The sequence below is a fragment of the Gouania willdenowi genome, chromosome 1 (assembly GCF_900634775.1).
Source record: "Gouania willdenowi chromosome 1, fGouWil2.1, whole genome shotgun sequence".
Lineage (NCBI taxonomy): Eukaryota > Metazoa > Chordata > Actinopteri > Blenniiformes > Gobiesocidae > Gouania > Gouania willdenowi.
In genome coordinates this window covers 10,725,662-10,748,482 of record NC_041044.1, presented here as the reverse complement: position 1 = coordinate 10,748,482, position 22,821 = coordinate 10,725,662, and the positions used below count along the sequence as shown (strand labels likewise).

The 22,821-nt window shown below is 39.6% G+C and overlaps 2 protein-coding genes across 5 annotated transcripts in view; one reads left to right on the top strand and one right to left on the bottom strand.

Moving 5' to 3' along the window:
- The window catches only part of LOC114465918 (bromodomain-containing protein 4-like), a 119,792-nt gene that overhangs the window by 92,343 nt on the left and 4,628 nt on the right, over window positions 1–22,821 (bottom strand). For all 4 annotated transcript variants that reach the window (XM_028451328.1, XM_028451397.1, XM_028451477.1 and 1 more), the window contains exons 2-5: window positions 5,264–5,504; window positions 1,748–1,840; window positions 1,012–1,149; window positions 770–902 (exon numbers count right to left, since the gene is read on the bottom strand). In XM_028451328.1, coding sequence (XP_028307129.1) covers window positions 770–902; window positions 1,012–1,149; window positions 1,748–1,840; window positions 5,264–5,392 — 493 coding nt within the window. In that variant the 5' untranslated portion in view covers window positions 5,393–5,504. The remainder of the gene's footprint in view (window positions 1–769; window positions 903–1,011; window positions 1,150–1,747; window positions 1,841–5,263; window positions 5,505–22,821) is intronic.
- LOC114463555 (zinc finger BED domain-containing protein 1-like) lies at window positions 17,300–20,296 on the top strand. The gene is made up of 4 exons (XM_028447231.1): window positions 17,300–17,663; window positions 18,771–19,278; window positions 19,473–19,659; window positions 19,826–20,296. The coding sequence occupies exons 1-4, from the start codon at window positions 17,300–17,302 to the stop codon at window positions 20,294–20,296; spliced, it is 1,530 nt and encodes a 509-aa protein (XP_028303032.1).

Sequence of the window (22,821 nt, the reverse complement as noted above, 5' to 3'; positions counted from 1 at the left end):
ATCTCTAAAAGTAGTATAGGAGGAAGAGCTTTCAGTTATCAGGCCCCACTTCTCTCGAACCATCTACCAACCACGGTTCGGGGGGCAGACACCCTCTCTACCTTTAAGGTTAGGCTCAAAACATTCCTCTTTGATAAAGCTTTTAGTTAGGAACCAGCTCATAGCTCATAATTAAGATGCAATAGGCATAGACTGCCGGGGGGGGGGGTCTGGCATGCTCGGTTGGAGAGAGGTTGGAGAGGGCGTTAAGAGAGAGGTCATTTAGGTTAGAGAGGGACCGGAGAGGGTCCCATTCCTCTTTCAAACACTCCCTCTATGTCTGCTTCTTCCCTTGTGTGTTTGCTCCTGTACTCCTTCTGGCTTTTGTCTTGCAGGTCCGTGGGATCCTCAGTGTGGAGTTACAGAGACTCAGCGGCTCTGTCTCCACCCTTTTCTCTGCACACACCCAACACAGCATAACGTGGATGGCTGTTCATCATAGGAATGGGATCCACACAAGGTTCCTGCTGCTTAACAGAAGGTTTTCCTTGCCGCCATGATGAATTCATGTTGGGTGTGGGATACATATGTATGTGTATATACGTATATATGCATATGTGTGTATCCATAAAATGAAGAGTCCGTCCTTAAGACTGCTCTACTGTAAAGTGCCTTGAGATACCATTGGTTATGATTTGGCGCTATACAAATAAAGATTGATTGATTGATTGATATTTCTTATAATGGCATGATTTGTAAATAAATTAAAGGGGCTTTTCAAAGCCCATACCTGGCTCCTGCCTTCCCCCTCGCCGTCCCTTTGTAACCACTGCAATCTCTGTCTCTTCCTCTGGCATCTCAGTAATCTTCTGCAGAAAAAGCTTTTCCAAGGCCTCGGCCATTAAAACGATATCATCTCCAGGCTGAACACAGATACAAAGGTGCATGTGGACATGGTCTATGTGCATCTTCTCTGAAAGTAACCATTGAAACCGTTAAGACAAAATGTCCCAACATTTTAGTTTGGCTAACCTTGTTGTAGATGTAGCAGTTGGTAAACATGGTGTTGAAGTCTTGGATACACTCCTGAGCATTCCAGTAGTAGTTGTTCTCCAGACGCTTTCTTATTGTGCTCATATCCATAGGGATCTTTATGATCTTGTAGTAGTCCTTGAGATGCAAATTAAATAGGAACAGTTATTACACTTTCAACTGGTCCGTGGGTATTAAAACACCTTAAGAACAAAAGAAAGGGGGAGAGAAAAACAGTGCAAGCGATAGATAAGATAGAGGGCAAGAGCGATAGAAGGACATTCCTAGGAATTGTTCTCAGTATTGGAAAAATAAGTACCAACATATGTGATTATTATATATTACCTTTACTGTACTGTGTTATAAAAAGAAAATCAGAAAACGCTGCGTCACATCAGAAGCACATTTATGAGATGTACTGAGAGCTGTTTTACAGTCATCTGTAGATACTGTGCACCTTTGATCATGCTGTAAGACAGTGGTTCTCACACATTTACTTTTGAGCCCCCCTCCAAAAAAATGTCTTACCTCAATTTGAATAAAGGTAAAAACTGTGACTATTCTTGTAAAAACTTTTAAAAATATTTTAAAACAGTAATAATAAAGTTGTTTATTCATGCTAAATGTTCAGCAAGGCTTTTTTGGTGCACCCCTCCTGCCATGACTTCTTCCCTAGGGGGCACGCCCCTCAGTTTTGGAATCACTGCTGTAAGGTTTGAGAGGTTCAGAGACTTACAGGCAAATTGAGTTTGACGGCATCTACGGGAGCTTGAAAGGGCCATGAAAATTGGTGTTTCCTCAAGGTCTTCAACACCACTTTGAGCAGGTACTGAAAACAAGCAAAGTTAAACAAATATTCAAAACTGACCCTAAAAATGTGTACATAGTGCGTTTTGTGTTACTCACCTGCAGTGTTATTTTTGACAGCAAATTACAATTTAACTTTTACTTAGTCCTCTTCACTAAAATTCTTATATTAAACTTATATTTAGTCAAAATTTTAGGACAATTTCAGTTATAGACTAGCTGGGTTTCAGTCACATGATTATGATGACACGTGAAGGGAAGACGGAGGTCAGGAAGTAAAAATGGAGAATACGCCCATGGAGGAAACCGGTGCAGAAAGTCCGTATTCTACTGATTTGGATCCAGTTTCAAGACAAAGATACAAACAATTAAATATGTTCGCCATGACCCGTATCTCATGAAGATGAGTGAGTTTTCGACAGAATCTAAAGATTTGCTGACCATCGAGGCTGTTGATATCACAAACTATCTGGTTCTTCAGACATCCTACTACACCAAACAACAGATGAAAGGCTATAAAAGTAGGGTGGAATGTAACTTTTTTGTGAACGGGTGGGTCCACAACATCAATACCAAACGGCTCCACGATGATAATCGTTTGGTCTTCGCCAGGGTGATGGTTTGTTCTTATATTATTTTATGTGTTAAGAAGATGCTAGCAGTAACGGCTATAATGTAAACAAACATGCAAAACATCTTCATGACGAAGTTAGTCTGACAGTCAAGGATACAAGAGGTTTGTTTGTCACATACACAATACTACTGAGCAGTACTTTATCACATGTAGTAAAATAGCATTTGGGTGTTCAGCTTTTACTGTGCACAGTGCGTGCAGGAGTGAAAGAAAGAAGGAGCAGGGGGCAGGGCAGCCTTAAATGTCCCAATGAAGTCCATATTAGATTATCGGTGACTTAATAATCATTACTTAGTAAATGAGCATTTAACGACAATCTAATTATATATAAACACCACCACAAAAAACCACAAAGTTAGCTCGCTAACATACCTTTGACAAAGTGGTCGCTACAGACACAGGCATCAACAGACTGCTCCTCCCAACCGCAGGTGTAGGTTTAAAATCGACTTTTTACGGCGTTCTGTGAGCTTTTTACATTTCTCACCTTTTTGAAAGACAATCTTCGGTACTCAAAAAAATCTCTTTTCCTTTTCTTGGTTAGGACGATTGGAGCAGCCGTTAACTACACAACAGACATGCAAACACCATATGCGTGAAAAAGGTGACAAAAAAATGAATCGTATGGGATCCTCTCCCAGACAATTTTTTTTTTAATTTACCACATAAATTAAGCAATCTTGAACACTCTGAAGAGTACACTAAGGCAAAATACACTATTTTCTACAAGCAAAAAAACATGTATTAATGCCACTCAAGTTGTTGTTTGTGAAAAACAACAAATATATATATATATATATGAAGAATTGTGATGTTAAAGTAAAAGTAATTATTTGTATAGTTATTCGCTTTGTTACTTAACACCAATGCTGCTGAGTTACTGGTCTTTTAACAGTTTCCATCATGTGCCTTGTTTCTTTCCTCTTTTGGTCTGGACAAGCCTCTGAAGCTTTCTTTGTTGATCCATGAGCCTTTTACCAGCCACTCTTTCTTTCCCCACTGCTTTTGCTTTGTTCTCAGCTGCACTGCACTTTCATCATATGGTTCTTTCTTTCTTAATTTGAGTTTTATATTGCTAAGTGCTTTGAGATGACTTTGTTGTATTCTGCGCTATATAAATAAAGTTGAATTGAATTGTAATAACTGGCAAACATTAACAGAACTTATATAGGGCACTATAAAATACAATCATTTTTTTTTCCAAACTCCATTTTTCTTCTAACTCTGTGTTTTCCACATTATTTTTTTATTCCGGTTTTTAAAAAAAATCTATTTTTTTCAGAAAATATTGGTTTGCAACTCCTGAGTAAACAAAATGCATGATAAAAAAGAAAACCATAATTAAACAGAAATGTATGTCAAAATAAAAGTGTAATTTAAAACCACGTGTAAACTCCAATTGAAAGGTAGCTATAGATTGTACTGACATAGATTATTCTTACTGCTCCATTTTTAATTATTTATAATCATATGTTAAATAAAGATGTATGAATGAGAACAGCATTAATGTCACCATATTTCCCCTCAGGGATCAATGGTTTACTGAATCTGAGCAGATTTACTAAGTTTTGATCAACTTTATTTAACCTAATTTAAGTTATCCTGATGATATTATTCCAGATGATTAAACAAAAATAAATAGACAAGCTGCATCAGTTATTTCACCACTAGGGGCCAGAATATTATCAAGTTATCATGAACATAAGATGTTTCAAATTCTACAATCTCTGGAATCAGTCTTGTCCACAAAAAAAGTTCATATTAAATATTCTGAGCAGGTGAAGCTGACGGAGGCTGCTCAGTCCTTCCCTCCCTGTTTGTAACTTCACCAGAAAGGGGTGTAGGTTCACAGACACTGAAGTTAAGTGTGAACTGCACGGCTCTGTATTTTGGAGTGCGTGATAAGTTGCATAGCTTGTTTTTTTCTTGGCAGTTTAGTCGGTGTTGCGGGTGGCCGATTCAACATGTTTAGCTCTGAAGCGGGAGGGGTGCGGGGTTTCATGTGAATGAAATGTCGTTTCATTCACATTATGTCGCCTTCAGTGGATTACATTTTTAATGGCCGTTTCAATGATTCCTTAACGTGGAAGACATAGGGCCCTACATAGGGCCCTACATACCTGATAAACCGGTCTAGTCCACTCCTGTGACCTGTTCCAAGCAGGTCTGTATGGAGCGCGAGCGCTAAAGGGCTATGCGCTCACATATTAGTCCGCCGTGGAGTAATATGTAAAAAGTACATCCGTTTGTGTATGGTAGATAGGTGTGGAACAGATTGAACCTCCAGCGTGCAAGGAGCGGTTAACAGCCTATGATGACGACCCACCCAAGAAAAAAAACTAATCGGAGCTATACGATTCACATAAATGACCTACTTTGAGTTCAAAACGGTGAATTTTGCCAAAAAGCGACTGATTTGCATGTACGACACAAAGCATGAGTATTGTGATTATTTCAGATTCTCAAGCTACTTCACTTCTTGCCCTCCATCTGAATCTCACGCTCTCACGATGTAGCAATGTGACGTCACGTGAAATCAACTTATTGACACTAAGATTTTAGTCGACTATCTGTTATAAAGTTCACTAAAAAATAAAGCATAAGAGTTTATGCATATTCTAAAGTATAACTACCTCTTACCAACCTGATGTGGGATGGTATTAATGTTTGTAAATACACACAAACAGATTTGATGTGATCAAAGTGTAAGACCCCATGAGTTGTCATTGTTGTTATTGATCTAGTTATTGTCACTTAAAAAATTTAGTAAATGAAAACTGAATTAACATTGACTAAATTAACACTGCTCACCTGTAGCTGGTTGGTCTGTCGTTTGGGTCGTGATGCACTCCAGTTTTCTGGGGGTGGAGGGTTGAAGGGGAGAGGTGGTGGAGCGGAGGGGGGGTTCTGGCTGCTGCCCGGCTCTAGTCCGTCTCCCATTGTTTTGGTGAGTGGCAGAGGACGAGCAGACTGCGAGTGGATCAGACCTGGCAGGGGCAGGTGGGACTGGGGGGGGGACCCCCTCAGGCCATTACACTCCTTGTGTGTCTCTCTGGAATAGCAAACTGAGCAGTCAGTTTTACAACAGTACTTAATCACAAGTCATACGTTGATCAATCTGGCCAACACCCTTTACCATGAAGTAACAAGTGTGATATTTACAGTATATCAGAAAAGATTATCAGAAAAGATGCTTTGGTGTAACACTGTAATGGTGTAATTAATCAATTTATTTTTTTTAAAAGGACAGTTTGGAACAATCTTTCAAAACTTTAATCATAGCTCCACGGGGGCAGCAGTGAAAACCAACACTTACTCAGACAATGTAGTGCCAAAGAGTTAATCAAGCCTTTTGACCTTGTTTCAGTCTAAAGCTTGGTATACCCTGGTCAGGAGGATAGACTAAAGTTTTACAAGGCTAACACATAGGGACACACAATCACATTCAGACACAAATTCACTCCTTAATTATAATTTAAAGTGTCCGAGTAACCTATAATTTATGTCTCTGAACAGTGACAGAAAGGCAGAGAACCAGGGAAAAGTTATCAGGGGAGAAAATATTTCAGGTCCACCAAGCTGTGCAGTAAAATCTTATTTAGAAAAATCTAAGCAGTTAATGTATCGAAAAGAGAAAAAAAAAAACCCTGTTGTTCCAAATATACACCTTTATAATGTATTTGGCTACATGACATATCAATGAAAACAGACTTCTACTACTTGAATCCTGTCTAAGCAGAGCCAACAGCAATTTGGCAAAAAGAAAAGAGCAGTGTGTGGTCTTTACATTTGTATACACAAGTATAATCTGTTTGGCTCTGTAACGAGCAAACCTTTTCATTCAAATCCATATGTTCTAGACAGCTTTAGCCTTTCACTCACAATGTGTTTGAGGAAATTAACTTGAAAATAAATAATATATATATATATATATATAATAAACTTGTCCCCACTGATAGAGCAGAGAGGGACAGGGACAGTCCGAGGGACTGTTCAATCAATCCTTTTTCTGCACAAGAACATGGATTATCCTTATATATTTGATACATGGATTATGTAAAAAGGTGCACTCTTTTGACGGGTGTTCGCATTGGAGTCTGATATAGGGCACGTTTTAAATGGTAATGCGAATGGACAAACAAAAAAATCGGATCTCAGCAAAAAATTAGAATTGAGCATTAAGGCTTGCAGTGTGAACATAATGTGCCACCCCACGGAAGACTGGGAAGGGGGAGGTCTAGGCAAATCCAGGGTAGAGTTGTCACGATACCAAAAAGAGTAACCACGATACTATACCAGAAAGTATCACGGTTCCAGGTAATATCGCGATACTGAAGCCTTTTTTAATTATTATTATTTTTATGAACTGCAATGTATTTGTACAAGTTAGAAATACTTATTATTACATATAGTGTCGTTTGGTGCATGATAAAAGCACATGAACAAAAGCATATAAGCAATAAAAAACTAATAAATGAAGTTAGAATCGACATGGTTGAAATTAAAAAAAATAATCATTCAGTTTGCCTTGCACATCAATTTGTTTAACTAATATAAATAATCAACTCAGGATAACAGAGACGCACGTACACAAGAGAGAGGTAAGTCACACGAGATGTTCTGAGTCAAGTGACAGTAGGGCTGCAACAAACGATTACTTTAAGTAATCGATTAATCTAACTTTTTATAATTGATTAATCGAATGAACGGGGAACATTTTTAAGAATGGGAATAAAGGGAAACAAGTTTTTTTTCCTTCCATCTCTTTATTTAATATCACAGTTAAAAAAGACAACAGTTCAAACAGTGCACAACATGTTCTCATTTGAAATGTCCCAGAGCTGATGAGATATCAAATCATAAATAATTAAAAAAAACCATATTAAAGAAGTGCATAAAAAAAGGTATTTTGTTGCTTAAAGGGACGTGAGATTTTAGAGCAATAACAACAAACATTAAATCCAAATCAAAAACTGTTACCAGGACTTGTTTTATAACGTTTCTAAACTTTGCAATAAGGTACATAACAGAACATTAGTTTAACAAAAAAAAGCAGTCCAAAAAGTGCATAACATGTTCTCAGTTGAAATGTCCCAGAGCTGATAAGATTTAAAATCATAAATAATAAAACAGTTTTCAATGGCTTTGCTTTATCAAACATCTGTAATAACATAAAAACACACAAATAAATGCTATATATAAAAAAAAGGTTTTAATAAGTGCATAAAAAAAAGAGGTATTTTTGTTGCAAAAAGAGACCTGAGATTTAAGAGCAATAACAAATGAACAATAAATCCAAATCAAAAACTGTTACCAAGACTTGTTTTAAATAACATCTCTAAACTTAAGATGTGTAAAACGGTAATTGCACGACACAATAACACACAGACTCATCTCACACATTATCAATTACAGGTGAAGGTTCTCCTGCTTGACATCTCTGCCTACCAAGCCTCCTCCAGAGCACTTTGGGGCAGCTGGAACCACCTTTCACACTTAAAACCTAACAAACCTAACATACCCGGGCACTGAGCGCTCCTATCCGCTTTCCACTCCGACATGCCTAGGTCTCAGGTGCTGCATCATTGGTCGTACTCCCGTGCCATACCAGGCCCGACTTGCAAATGTTGCAATTTACCTGCGTCTTTTTATCGTTTAACGTAAAGTGCTCCCACCCTTTCGACCCTTTATTCCTTTTCTCTGCTTCCGCCATCGTCCCGTGCTCTTCTTCTCCTTCTCTTGCTCCGCGCCGTCTCCGTGACTGTGACGTCACAGTTCCGCGACATCGGCACACAACACGACGAATTGATGACGCAATTCGTTGTTGCAGCATTACGTGACAGTCTGTGAAAATTCAACATGGTTGCTCGCTGCCTTGACTCATCTACCAACTCTGTTTACTTGCACATATTAACGCTTCTTATTGTTAAATCCACACAAAAAAACGAGAGCCGACCACGCGCCCTCTCATCAGCCAGATTGGAGGACCTCGAAGAGTTAATCAACCGATATTACGCCGAGTACGTGATGGAAACCAGACCGAAAGCCGCGAGCACATCAGGTAAGGTTTCCCAAACGCTGAAAGAATGAATCATCGACAGATACGTCAGATCTGGAGGCAGAGTCTCAGACAGAGATCCATCAATAAGAGGCTGGGTGTGGTCGATTTACTGCACCAGGACTTTCAGGAAATGAAGACCATCCTGGAATTTGCCTACCAACAAATTCAGGACTTATAAAAAGACAATCACGATATCCATTCGGCTTTATCTGCGGTGACATCAGAGGTAAAAGAGCTGAAAAAAGAAAACAAGCTTCTTAAAGAGACAGTCCTTGATATCCAATCTCACAGTATGCGAGACAACGTGATATTCTCAGGCATCCCAGAAACCCTCGATGACGACCCAGAGGCTCTGCTGAAAAACTTCATGTCGTCTGCGCTTAAAATCCCGGCAGAAACCGTGAAAAACATTCACTGTGTCCATCGTCTCGGACCACGTAGAGGTAACCACCCACACCCTATCATTGCCAAGTTTGAACACTTTCAACAGAAAATCCAGGTTAAAAGTAAAGGTCGGGAACTTAAAAGTACGCAATTCGGCATGAATGATCAATTCCTTCGAGAAATAAATGAACGTCAAAAAACTGTATCCTATTTTCAAAGAAAACCGACAGAGAGGCCGAAATTCCAAACTAGTCGTAGACAAGCTTTACATCGATGGCCAACTGTTTAGGGATTCTAACATCACCCCCTGGCTCCACAAAGAAAAATTAAATTAAATTTTAAAAAAATCAAATAAAATAAAACAAAATTAAAAAAAAAAAAAAAACAAAGGAAAAAATAAAATAAAATAGGTGATTTATGAGTTAATATTGAAAGGATAATTCTCCACTCGGTGTAGTTAAGGTAGCACTATTTGAAAGGTAAAATAATTGTGTGTGTGTGTGTGTATATATATGTGTATGTGGGAAAATATGTATGTTAAAAAAAACACAAATTAAATAAAACAATAATTTGAAATGTGTATGTGTGTGTATATACAGTATATATATATATATATATTAAGGATGTAACAATTCACTCAACTCCCGATACGATTCGATTCACGATACTGGGTTCACGATACGATTCTCTCATGATTTATTTTATAAAATGGGACTGTAGACAAATGACTGAAAAATATTCCTTTAATTTTTTTTGGGAAAAAACTAGTGTTATGGCAATTATTATATTCATCATCATATCGTCAAATGTATGTTCATGTGTACAATTTGTCATGTTTTAATACATGATGACTCCATTACTCTTTACACTTTTGAACAGCTGAATCATGATTAAACAGTACAGATCGTACACAGTGCAACACAGAGTCTTTGCCAAGGCCAGAGTCTCTGCTCACATGCAGATACACACACACACTATCAAGGAGATAAGAGTGGCGCCAGATCTTCCTCATAACATATACGTCTTCATCATCCTCAAATCTTTCCACTATTGGGCATCTGACTCTCCCCTCCTCCTTACCCCAGAGTGGAACTTTGCTGTTATCTATATAAAAAGCTTAAGCTTTGAAACTGTTAGTCAGAGCGTTGGAACGGGTCTTGAACGGGTTTTGCATTTTTGCTTTGCCACCAGCCTTTGTCTTTCATTCTTTCAGGATGGAAGCTTCTTCTTTACTCCTTTTTATTTTATCTTATAATAAATCTTTTTTATAAAACCATCAATGCTCCGACTGGACTCCATCATTCAACCAGAGCAATAAATCATGTTTCCAAATGAGGTCAACCGCAAATTCTGCCGTAACACTAGAAAATACTCTACTATTTTCCTTTTATTTTTCACTGTCAAAAGAATCCCTTGATAAACTATTCAAAACAATGCAATTTAACTAACAATAAATCTTGAATTAAATAAATAAAGAAATAATACAAATGAAGAAGAAGCCTATTAATTTAAATTCTGGTTCTATAGTAAACAATGCAAAACTGCATAGTTATTTTGTGGGATACATATGTATATGTATATACGTATATATGCATGTGTGTGTATCCATAAAATGAAGAGTCCGTCCTTAAGACTGCTCTACTGTAAAGTGTCTTGAGATACCATTGGTTATGATTTGGCGCTATACAAATAAAAGATTGATTGATTGATTGTCAATGTGGCTTTGCTATTGTTAGCAAAACATGCTATGGCTCCTCATCCTCCAAAACACCATTCTCATTTACCGCAACAATTTAAGTCCAGTTGCGGTAGAGAGAACTTGTGTTTCGGTAATGAGAATTTAACCATACAAACTATATTTTTAATTAGCCTAACTATAAACTTTAATATTGTAAACTAACTTGGTATTTTCCTTAATGTCCTGTTTCATTGAAGACAGTCAGCAAGTGAAAATTTACACCAACTCAGAACTACTGGAAGAGTACAGAAGGAAAGAGAGAAAGAGGTTAAGGATTGTAGAGGTCACCGCGCGCGCACGCACGCTGACGTTTTATGGAATATATTAGTGCATGCGGATCACTCTATTAGTGTTATTGTACAAAAATAATTTATTTCCTCACTTAAAATGAAATTATTTTCTAAAAAAAAAAAGCAAAAATAACTATCAGTGTTTTTACTGTTGCTGAATCTTGTTTCATTCATCTTATGAGTTACATAAAGTTATGGTTAATAAATAACTCTCTGATTTCCTATAATTAAACCAGATCAAGCTGATTATTTAATCATTTAATATATTTTGGTGTAATAATCTCAGTAGTTACATTAGTCTAATGGGACCAGTTTTGTCTGTGGACATGTGAAATATAATTAAAAAATATTGCTTTTCACAAGTTTGGATGGATGAATAGTTACATTATTATTTATTCTAACATTTATTTCGCACAACGTGACATGTTTAGCTTTAATCCTTCCAAACAAGTGTTAAATCTGACCATAAACAAATCGATGGCTCTCTGTGGCTTTATGACAGTAAGACGTGTTCTTTTTACTTGGCCTATTCCTTATTTGGAGTGGTTAGTGTTAGCTCTTAGCCCAGTCTCTGTGTCGGTGTGTTAGCTTAGCATAGTTAGCTTTAGTTGAGTTTCCAGTTTATAATCGTTGCTACGGGTTCATCATGGACATGACGGAGGAACTTGGATTAGTTCACTTTGTTGGATGGTTGTCTGGTTTTAACCAAGTAGCAGTCCATGATGTATAGCAGCTCGGCAGCTTCAGGTAGCCGTAACGAGAGGGTGTGAGAGCTGAGGGCGGGAGGCGTGGTGCACACCGTGGCCGCGAAGGCTTCGCTGCGGAGCTCCCGTAAACATTGTTCTGCTACAGAGAATAATAAGTTTACAACATACAGGGGCAGTTTTGGCCTGTGGAACAAGGTTTTTATGAGCATTCTTGGCTAAATTGAGGGACAAATGGGCGGTGGCCCTCGCTAACTTCCGACATGGGAATTTATCGTTCATATCGTGGGATGAAATATTCTTACCGGTGAGAATATTTTTGACGATAAATTATAAACGATAAAATCACACACATTCCTAACACACACACAATTTATTTAATCTAACCCCAAAAGGCCATTTCACAAAATGAAACATGACAACTACAGAAATTGCTTTTTCTGTTAACAAAATGTATTATTAGGGTCCAAAGGCCAGAAGGACCCTATCATAATTGCTTTTATTATTATTATTATTATTATTATATTATCATACCACCATGCATTTGATCGCAAATTTGACCCCCTGAGTACTTTTATAGCAAGGCTAATGCTAATACCAAGTTATCGCTAATGCTAATGTTAAATTATTGCTACATTAATGCTATTGATATGTTAATGCTGTTGCTAGGTTAACTGGGCTAATGCTAGGTTATTGTTACGTTAATGCTATTGCTAGGTTAATGCTAATGCTACATTAATGGTAAATAATTTCCCCCTCAAATCTATCAGATTGCCAGGGTGTTTTGGGTGCCTCTGCGGCGGGCGTGCTTCCCTTTTGGGTGTTCTTGTGGTCCCTGGGCTGTTTGATGTTGCTATCCTGCCCCCTCCGTGCGCATCTGGGTGGCCCTTGGGGCCTGCGTGTTTCTCTGCCACCCTTTCTTCTTGCTCTCTGTCCCCGTCTCATCCTCCCCCCTCCTCTGCCTTCACTCTGTGCCTGCTCTGCCGTTAGGTTGGGTGTTGGGGGGCTCCTGTCAGATCGGGATGCTGGTGGTGGGGCTGTGGCCTTTGCCTGTGGGGTGGGCGATGCTGCGCCTCCATGTGGAGGGTGTTGTATCGTGGTGCCGTGCGGGCCTGTGCTGGTCCTGGTGCAGGCGCTGGCATCTCTCCTGCCAGAGTTAGGTTTGGTGGACAGATTTGTGGTAAAAAAAAAAAAAAGAAAAGAAAAGAAAAAGAAAATGGCTTTTGATCTCGATGATTTTGTGCAGAATCCTACTTTAGAAAAATTGGATAAGTGTAAAAAAGCTGATTTGTTTTTGGTGGCAAGTGTCTTTGATATTAGCGTCACTTATAGTGATACACAGATCAAACTGTGTGCAGTGACTAAGTTGGTTAAGAAGGGTGTGTTGAGGCCGGAGCCTGCGGCAAAGTCTGATGTGTCAGATGAGGAAGTGGAAGCGGAGGCTGCTACGTCTGCTGACACTGTCAACGACCATGTGACAACTGAAGCAGAGGCTCCCGCAGCCGCTCTGGGACGTTGCATGGATCCGATGGCCCTCTTACAGGCGGGATGTGATACAGAGGAGCTGAAGCTGACTATCCGCCTGAAAGATGTAGAGTTGCAGACAAAAACCCGAGAGGTTGAGCTGATGCATCTCCATAAGGGCGATGGAGCTCGAATCAGCCCGTAAATCCCCGCCCACAACACTGTCCCACTACTCCACTCATGAACAGTTTGACATCAGCAGACACATTGCATTGGTGCCACCGTTTAGAGAGAGTGAGGTGGATTCATACTTTAATGCTTTTGAACACATTGTCGCTACTCTAAAGTGGCCCAAAGATGTTTGATTACTGCAATGTAAATTAGGTTTCCCCACTAATTTACAAGGAGGTATGTGCATCTTTATCAGTGGATGAAAGCCTTGATTATGATGTGGTGAAAGCCACAGTTTTGAGAGCTTGTGAGCTCGTCCCTGAGGCATACTGGCAGAGATTTCAATTATGTGAAAAATCTGTCACCCAAACTTAAGTCGAGTTTGCCCGTGAGAAGGCCGTATTGTTCGATAAGTGGTGCGCCACTAGTAAGGTCATAAACTTTCCTCAGCTCCATGAATTAATTTTGGTGGAGGAGTTTAAGACATGTTTACCAAAAAAAATTGTGGTTCATTTAAATGAGCAAAAGCTTGATTCCCTTTCAAAGGCTGCTGTGTGCGCGGATGAGTTTGCACTGAAGCACTGTGGGGTTTTTCCTTCAGTGCAACATTGTCGGCGTTAGTAAACATTTTTAAAACCCACCCAAGAGTCCGTAGCGTTATGCAGCAGTGTTTTCCATCAATCAGGAATGCTTTTACTGTCATGAGATAGGCCATCTGGTTGCTGATTGCCCTGTGCTCCAGCGTAAAGAGCAGGCACAGAAACTGAAGAGCCCAAAAAGCGTGAATTTTCTTCAGCCTTTTAGCTCTCCTGTCCCTGATGGAATGGATGATGTGGATGAAGGTTATTGGCCTTTCATTCTCAAAGGGTTTGTCTCTATGACGGGAGAGGAGGAAGGACAGGTGCCAATCACAATATTACGCGATGCGGGCTCAACTCAGTCTCTGACGTTGCAGTCAATATTGCCTTTTTCTTCTGATTCTTTTTGCGTTCCAATGCTCTAGTGTGGGGAGTTCAAATGAGTGTGTTGAGAGCTCCGTTGCACAATGTGTTTTTGCGTTCTTCACTCGTTTCTGGTCCAGTACGAATCTGTACTGCCTGTCCAGGGAGTGGGCAAGATCCTAGGAAACAATTTGGCCGGGAAAATTTTTTTTTCGAATACTGAAGTGATTGAAGTCCCAGTTGCTGGGTCATGTGTTTTTGTTCCTGCTGCTGTCAAGCTGAGTTTGATGTTCCCAGCTTGTGCTGTCACACGTGCACAAACACGCAAATTTGGTGATGTAATGGATTTGTTTGATTCATTCATTCCTGTGTTCTGATGATGTGTTAAATGATGTGAAAACAACAAAAACATCACCAGAAGAAAATCAAAAGCCTGTGTATGAAAACTTAATGCCTGCTGAGGCTAATGTGTTTTTCTGTTAACAGAGCAGAGTTTATTGAAGCGCAACAGACTGACCCGTCTCTGGTGAGTTGTTTCTCATCCGTTGCCAGCACTACACCTGACAGTGCAGGGAAGTACAACATTAACGATGGTGTGTTAATGCGCAACTGGTGTCCTCCCTCATCTGTTAGTGTGGGCTGGGAGTCCGTTAGACAAGTGGTGGTTCCACAGAAATTTCATTCCCAAATTCTTAGTTTAGGGCATAATAATTTTGCAGATCATTTAGGGATTAGTAAGACCTACAATTGTATCCTACCCCATTTATTTTGGCCAGGTTTAAAATGTGATGTGACTAAATTTTGTCGCTTGTGCTATGCGTGTCAGGTTTGTGGTATGTACATTTTTATGTTGCGTCCAAGACTGGGGCGTAACAATGTGTTTGTTCCATTGGTGTTTGTCTACTGTTGTGTGTTTGTTTCTATTTTTTTTATTTATGTATTTTTTTCCTCCACATTACACATTAAAATGCCATATATATATATATATATATATATAAAGGAAAGTTAAGGTGTCAAACATAGAGCGTATTGAAAAACACAAATAATGTTTAGATTTGTGCAGCCTGTTTCTGCTCTGTTTACAGATTGGTGGACCCTCTGTTTGGACACTGACCCAGCCTCCTGCCTTCTCCATCCAACCACCTGTGCCTGCAGCTGGCTGAACACCATCTGAAAACTACTTCCGGTCCACAACTCCACAGCGGTGCAACCCCTCTCTGATGGGCAGAACCACCTTCTCTGTGAGCTGACTGACAGCTGAAACTCAACTTCTGACTATGACAACACACTGAGTCTAATTCTACTATCTACTGTTTTAACTTTGAGGGATTACTTCGACAACAACAATCACTCTGCACTGGCTTCACTCCAGGAGGAATTGACAACAATGTCAATCTTGTGAGAGGCAATGTGCCGGTGCAGGAGCCAGATAGAATAATCTGCTGGCCAAATTCACTCAACAACAACAAGGCTAACAGTAAACTCTGATGTGGAGAAAGACAACAGTACAATCTCAAGTGCTTGCTGGAGTATCGTCTGAAACACTCAGCATGGAGAGGAAGGGAGATGCTCCGGCCAACACCCACAACCCTGAAGAGACTGGAGCCTGAGCCTCATTTTCCTGTTCAGCTGGTGGGACGGGCCGGGCTTCATTTTTAACTTTTTTTTAACTCTTTATTACATTAATATTATTTTTTAATAAACACAAAAATGCTTCTATATTGTTGTGGTATCATTTCTAAAGTGATTTCTGCTAGCAGTGGGACGGGATATTGCCGGCGTTGTATTGCATTTAGTTGTTCAGCGTTCACATTCACTGAATATTATTTGCTGATTTTGCTCATTCCTCACTTGCTGCTGGGGCACAGGGAACAAATATGACTGCGTGCTTCAGTCAGGTCTGCGCTCCACGCACGGGCCGCCCGGTCTGGTCTGCATACTGTAAGAGACTGGGTTCTATGTTCTGGTTATGTTCCACGTGTGTGTATTCAGTAGTTAACTGATGCTGAGATTTCCCATGACCAAGAAGGCATCATAGTTACGAGCAGCTTTCTCTGCCAATGTGAGTCTATGTTTACATGTGTTCTGAGTGTGGATTGGCTGGGAGGCTGGGGAAAGGTTGGGCGTAAACGGGGAAAAGAGGGAACAATTCTGTTCCCACGGTAGTGAGTGTATAACGGTGTAAGACGGTTCTTTGTGTTTGTTTATTTTTGGTGTTACTACGACCTCAATTGAAGCCTGTAAAACTGCGATACTGGCTCGAGTCACATCATTACAATACCTTTTGGGCTGCGGTGAGTGTGTGTGCGCCCTCCTCTCTCCCCGAGGCACCCTGATACTAATCTACCGGCTGCAATACGTTCAATAAAAAAACAATTTACCTCGGGTTTGCTTCAGACTCTGGCCTATAATTTACGTTAATGGGTTGGGCTCGGGTCGGGCTTTACGCCCGCGGGGTTGGGTTGGGTCTGGCTGTATTTTTTGGGCCCGATCTAAACTCTACTACAGGTATCACCTTCCACTAAGGCTGCACGATTAATCGATATATTACGAACCTCTTCTTTTTTAAGTGTGAATTTGGCGTGAAGAATATTTCTAATTTAAATATATATATATTAATGGCGCGCCGTTATCGGCGTTAACTTGCTGCGTTAACGCGAGCCTCTTATCGGGCGATAAAAAAAATATCGCCGTTAATCTATTCTCAAAGTTGGGAGCTGGGTCTATACTACGCAAGCTATGATGTCTTTCACCTTGATATTTTAGCGCGGATGTATACAGTACGGAGCCGAATTGCACTGTAGGGGAGGATAACGAGTCTTCGAACCTGTGTAAATTACCACATCCAACGTGACATGCTAACATGGATGCAGCTATGAAGCCACCGGGTTTGCTTCAGGGAAAATTTATTTTTAAAACGCTTCCCAATGGAAACTTCGACAAGTCAATGGTTGTTTGCACCTTGTGCAATGCCGAATTAGTTTATTGTAGGAGTTCTACCAGTCTAAAGTACCACCTAAATGCAAAGCATCCCTTAGCTAATGCCGGGTCAAGCGCTGATAGAGCGCAAGGGAAGAGTCGTCGTCAAACTACTATGTTTGAGTGCAACCGAGGCAAGCCCATCAGCACAGCTCTATCAGCCAAGCTAACGAATCTCCTCACTCAGTGGATTGCCACCAGCTGCCGGCCCATCAGCGTGGTTGAAGATGATGGGCTCGAGCTCGTTCTCCAGGCTGCCACAGGTGACCCATCTTACAAGCTACCTGCGAGGCGAACTATTATGAGGAGAATAGATGACCAGTACGCCGCAAAGAAAGCCGCAAAGGATGCGAAGATTGTCGAGGCGAGGTGGGTAGCAGTCACGGGGGATCATTGGACATCTGTCAACAACGATAACTACCTCGGCGTTACTGTACACCTCATCGATGCCAGCTGGGAACTTCACTCCTTCGCTTTAGGTAAGATACGTCATGTGAATTTAAATTACATTATTTAATTGAATTACTTAATCCAGGGGTCTTCAACAGGGGGTCCGCGACCCCTAGGGGGTCCGCGGAGGTACTGCAGGGGGGTCGCGAAAGTTTTGGTTAATTAGACATTTAAAAAAAAAAAAATAATAATAATAATAATAATAAAAATAATTAGACATTTTTTAATATTCCCCCCCGCAATTTTTTCAATAAATTGAAATGTCTTTAAATACACATTAACATGAATCCAACACACTGTAGTGAACAGATAAATGGAGGCAGAAGATGTCTTTCAGTCAGCAATGCACACGTTCAGTGACACACAGGAGCTCTTTCAAGCTGGGCACTGGTTCATTCACCTGTCCCATCATACATTAGTGAGTAATGTATGCCATCCATAGCTGGTTTGAGGATTCACTGCCCATACTACATGTATGTTTAAAATTAAAACATGAATCTGTCAATTATGTTAATAGTTCAGTATTGTATGCAAGATAACATATGTTTACGCATGCCAGTGGCACTAACAAGCATCAATAATTTTCGTTTCCACATTTATGTTGAACAAAAATGTCCATTTGAACAGCTTTTATGCAAAATGTTGTTACATGCAATTTGACAGACATTGTTGATCTTGGCAGGTATCAGTTTATTATGTTATGTTATGTTTATGAATGGCAGTGGCATGGCCACCCTACTCACTGTACCTTGCACATGTTTAAACTAAAAACAAGAATATATAAACCTGTGTGTTTTGAATGTCTTTGTATTGAATGCACAATAGTACATTTATACATGGCACTATAGGACCAGTTTAATATAAAACACAATTTTATACAATATATATAAGTAGGGGGTCCCCGCTCCATCTCTCCATCAGTTTGGGGGTCCTTGGCCTGGAAAACGTTGAAGACCCCTGACTTAATCTATTACTTACCAGGACACAACGAATTACCACCACATTATGTTTGCTTCTTGATGATGCTAGTTTTTTACGAGTAGTAGTGCAATTTCGATGTCGGTTTTTGGTATTTACCATAATTACGATAGCACTTGAAGGCAGCATTATTCGGCTCTACTTTTTTTGTCCGTTAGGTGTGATGAAAACAGAAGAGCGTCACTTTGCTGAAGCGTGTGCCAGGCAGTTTCTTGACGTCGCTAATCGGTGGGGGATTGCTGACAAAATCAGCACTGTTGGAACAGACAGTGCTCCTAATATGGTGGCAGCAGGGAGGATACTGCCATTTGAACATTTGCCTTGTGTGGCGCATGTTGTACAGAGAGCTATTGTAATGTCACTTCAGGCGGGTGGTTTTGATGGTGCACTGGCCAAGTGCCGCAAAGTGGTCGGACATTTCAAACACAGTCCAGCCAACTCAGACGAGCTGAATGTCCAGCAAGCCTCCCTTGGACAAGTTCAGGAGCCACTCGTGCAAGATGTCCCAACACGGTGGAATTCCACCCTTGAGATGATCAAGCGCATGAGACGCAACAAAGATGCACTGCACACAACGCTGTCTCAGCAGAAGCACAATCTGGCCCTCCCAACAAATGCTGATTATGAGAAGTTGGCAAAGCTAGAGAAACTGCTGGAGCCATGCAGGTAGGGTCTACAAAGATAGCGTGTTCATGAATTAGCATAAAAGTTATTTTTAAATGTCACTTTTTATTCAATAAACACGTGCCCTTAAATTTAATGTGATTAAGAACTTTAAAAAAAAATGTGTAATCTAAGTTAAATGAATCAGTCATTAATTATTTTTTACTCTGTTTATGTCTGTCTGTCTGTCTGTGTAGGTATATCACTGATCTCCTTGGTGGGGATAAGTATGTATCCTGCTCTGCGGTTCTACCTGCCCTGTGCCACCTCCAGCACGCGATGAAGATCTCTGATGATGATCCTGCCTATGTTTTACGATTCAAGGCTGCCTTCACCAAGGACCTCAACCAGCGGAGGGAGAAAATAAACCTGGAATTGCTTAAGGTATGTCAGACTGACCAGAAGATAACTGCATTGTTTGACCATTATAGACTGTTAAGCCAGCAGATCCGTCAATGAATAGATGAATGAGTCATGAGGAAATATGGAGGTTAGATTTGGAAAATGAAATTTACAATCAATCAATAATTATTATTTTTATTCATCAAAGGTGGCGACTGCTCTAGATCCACGATTTAAGGACCTCAAGTGCTTGCCCAGAGCAGAGAGGGAGTCAGTGTGGGCACAGCTAAGGGAGTTGGTGAAGGGAGAAGAACCTGCTCTGCAGCCACTCAGGGAGGAGAACCCTGAGCCACCCAAGAAGAAAACAGCCCTGCTACTGATGGGATCAGACTCAGACTCAGATGAGGAGACACCAGAAGACAATACTGTGGAGAGGTACAAGGTAGAGCCCAGTGCCAGTCTAGATCTGTGTCCACTGAAGTGGTGGTCAGAGCACACTGCTGTCTATGGTAAGATGGCCCACATTGCCCGTAAATACTTGGGGACTCCTGCCACAACTGTCCCATGCGAGAGACTTTTTTCTGTAGCAGGCCATATTGTGCAGAAGAGGAGATCTAGTTTGTCACCAGAAAATGTCAACAAGCTGGTCTGCCTGAGTGACTGGTGGAAGGAGAAATAGAGCTTGGACTGATGGACACAAATCTAGTGACGGTAATCACTTCATCACGACCTATTATGTTCAGTTCAAAATTAATGTTAAACAGAATAAACAGTTAGTAGGCACAAGTTCTTCTTATTGAACATGATTTATTTTCATCATCATTTATTATAATAGAACTGCTTTCTCAATCAGTTTGTGATGCATTTTGGAAACAGGAAATGAGCCCCTGGTCTAATAAACCCATTCTCAAAGACTTCCTTTTAGTCATTATTTGGGTTGCACACATATTCTGCATGCCTTTGGGAGAATTAAAATTACCCATTTTAATCTAGATTAATCTAGATTAATCTAGATTAATTTGAAGATTACAGTGAGATTAATCTAGATTAAAAAAATTAATCTATGCCCACCTCTAATATATATATATATATATATATATATATATATATATATATATATATATATATATAAAATAAAGTATTTGGTCAATAACAAAAATTGACCAAATTGACCATCCATGTGCTCTCTGGCAAACTTCAGACGGGCCTGGACATGCACTGGCTTAAGCAGGGGGACACGTCTGGCACTGCAGGATTTGATTCCCTGACGGCGTAGTGTGTTACTGATGGTAACCTTTGTTACTTTGGTCCCAGCTCTCTGCAGGTCATTCACCAGGTCCCCCCGTGTGGTTCTGGGATTTTTGCTCACCGTTCTCATGATCATTTTGACCCCACGGGATGAGATCTTGCGTGGAGCCCCAGATCGAGGGAGATTATCAGTGGTCTTGTATGTCTTCCATTTTCTGATAATTGCTCCCACAGTTGATTTTTTCACACCAAGCTGCTTGCCTATTGTAGATTCACTCTTCCCAGTCTGGTGCAGGTCTACAATTCTTTTCCTGGTGTCCTTCGACAGCTCTTTGGTCTTGGCCATAGTGGAGTTTGGAGTCTGACTGTTTGAGGTTGTGGACAGGTGTCTTTTATACAGATAACTAGTTCAAACAGGTGCCATTAATACAGGTAACGAGTGGAGGACAGAAGAGCTTCTTAAAGAAGAATTTACAGGTCTGTGAGAGCCAGAGATCTTTCTTGTTTGAAGTGACCAAATACTTATTTTCCACCATAATTTACAAATAAATTCTTTAAAATTCCTACAATGTGAATTCCTGGATTTTTTTTTCACATTCTGTCTCTCATACTTAAAGTGTACCTATGATGAAAATTACAGACCTCCATCATCATTTTAAGTGGGAGAACTTGCACAATTGGTGGCTGACTAAATACTTTTTTGCCCCACTATATATATATATATATATATATATATATATATATAATATAATATTTTGTTTTGAGCTAAAATCATGCAACCTTACTTTCCATGTTCATAATTTAGGGCAAAACTCCACGCTATAAAGTCAGTGGTTTTGAGTCTTTATCAGGATATTAGTGCCTTATTTAGTGTTCAGCAAGACCAGATAAAGAAACAAAAATAACATTAAAAAAAAAAAAATCACAACTCCTCTACAGAGCCTTGGTTTCATAAATAAAAAGCACCATTGTTCATATGAAGAGAAAATCCTTAGGATTTTTAATGTTTTGAAATCCTTAAAGTAATTTTGTAGTGTTTCTAAAACAATGTGTGCTTATAGGTTTAACATTTCAAAGATTCTCTTTAAAGAAAGAAATCATTTTTAACTATGGCAACATTGGAAATTAAGGGGGGTACTACAAAAAATATATGCATTTACTGTTTTCTTCACAGTTTTAGTCAGCAGCCAGGCTCAGAGGGATTTGTTTGATTTTTCCATCCAAGCAGGCACATTTGATTTGATTTTGTTTCATTTATTTATTTTATTTTATTTTGTTTAACCTGTGGAAACTTTCTGTGTGTCAACGGTTAGAATTTTTGTGTGTGCACGTGCTAAAGATTGGCAATCAACCAAAATTAAGATCTTTTTGTAAGCTGTCATGGAGAGCCACGTACCACTAAACTCTGAGCGCACACTAGATTTTTTTTTATTTATTTTTTTAATTATTCTCTCTCTCTTTTCTTTTATTATTATTTTTTAAAAAGATTTTTATCTGGCCATTTTTTTTCCTTCCATATTTTCTTTCAGCTGCAGCATATGTAGCCTCCTCCGACTGCCTAACAGTCTATGTGGGCTGGAATTTGGAAAATTATGGTTTAAATTTTGATTACCTATATTTCTTTTTTATGCATTTTATTTTACTTCAAAAGAAGTACAATTTTTTTTATTGATCAAATTGGCAAGTTCTTCACACTGGCGAATAGAAATCAATGTACATGTACGACCTAAAAAGACAAAAACAAATGACAAAATAATATTTTAAAATAACTGGGGTTACAGAGAACCTGACCAAATTCAAAACAATTATTTTAATAGGTAGGCCAATTAAAACCCATCAAATCCGATGAAAGAAATTTCTTAAAAAGTGCCATTTTAAATTATTCATCTGAGTACTCTTGAACAGGAAATTCCACCGCTTTCTCGACTCAGTATTGTCCATAATTACAGCTGAGAA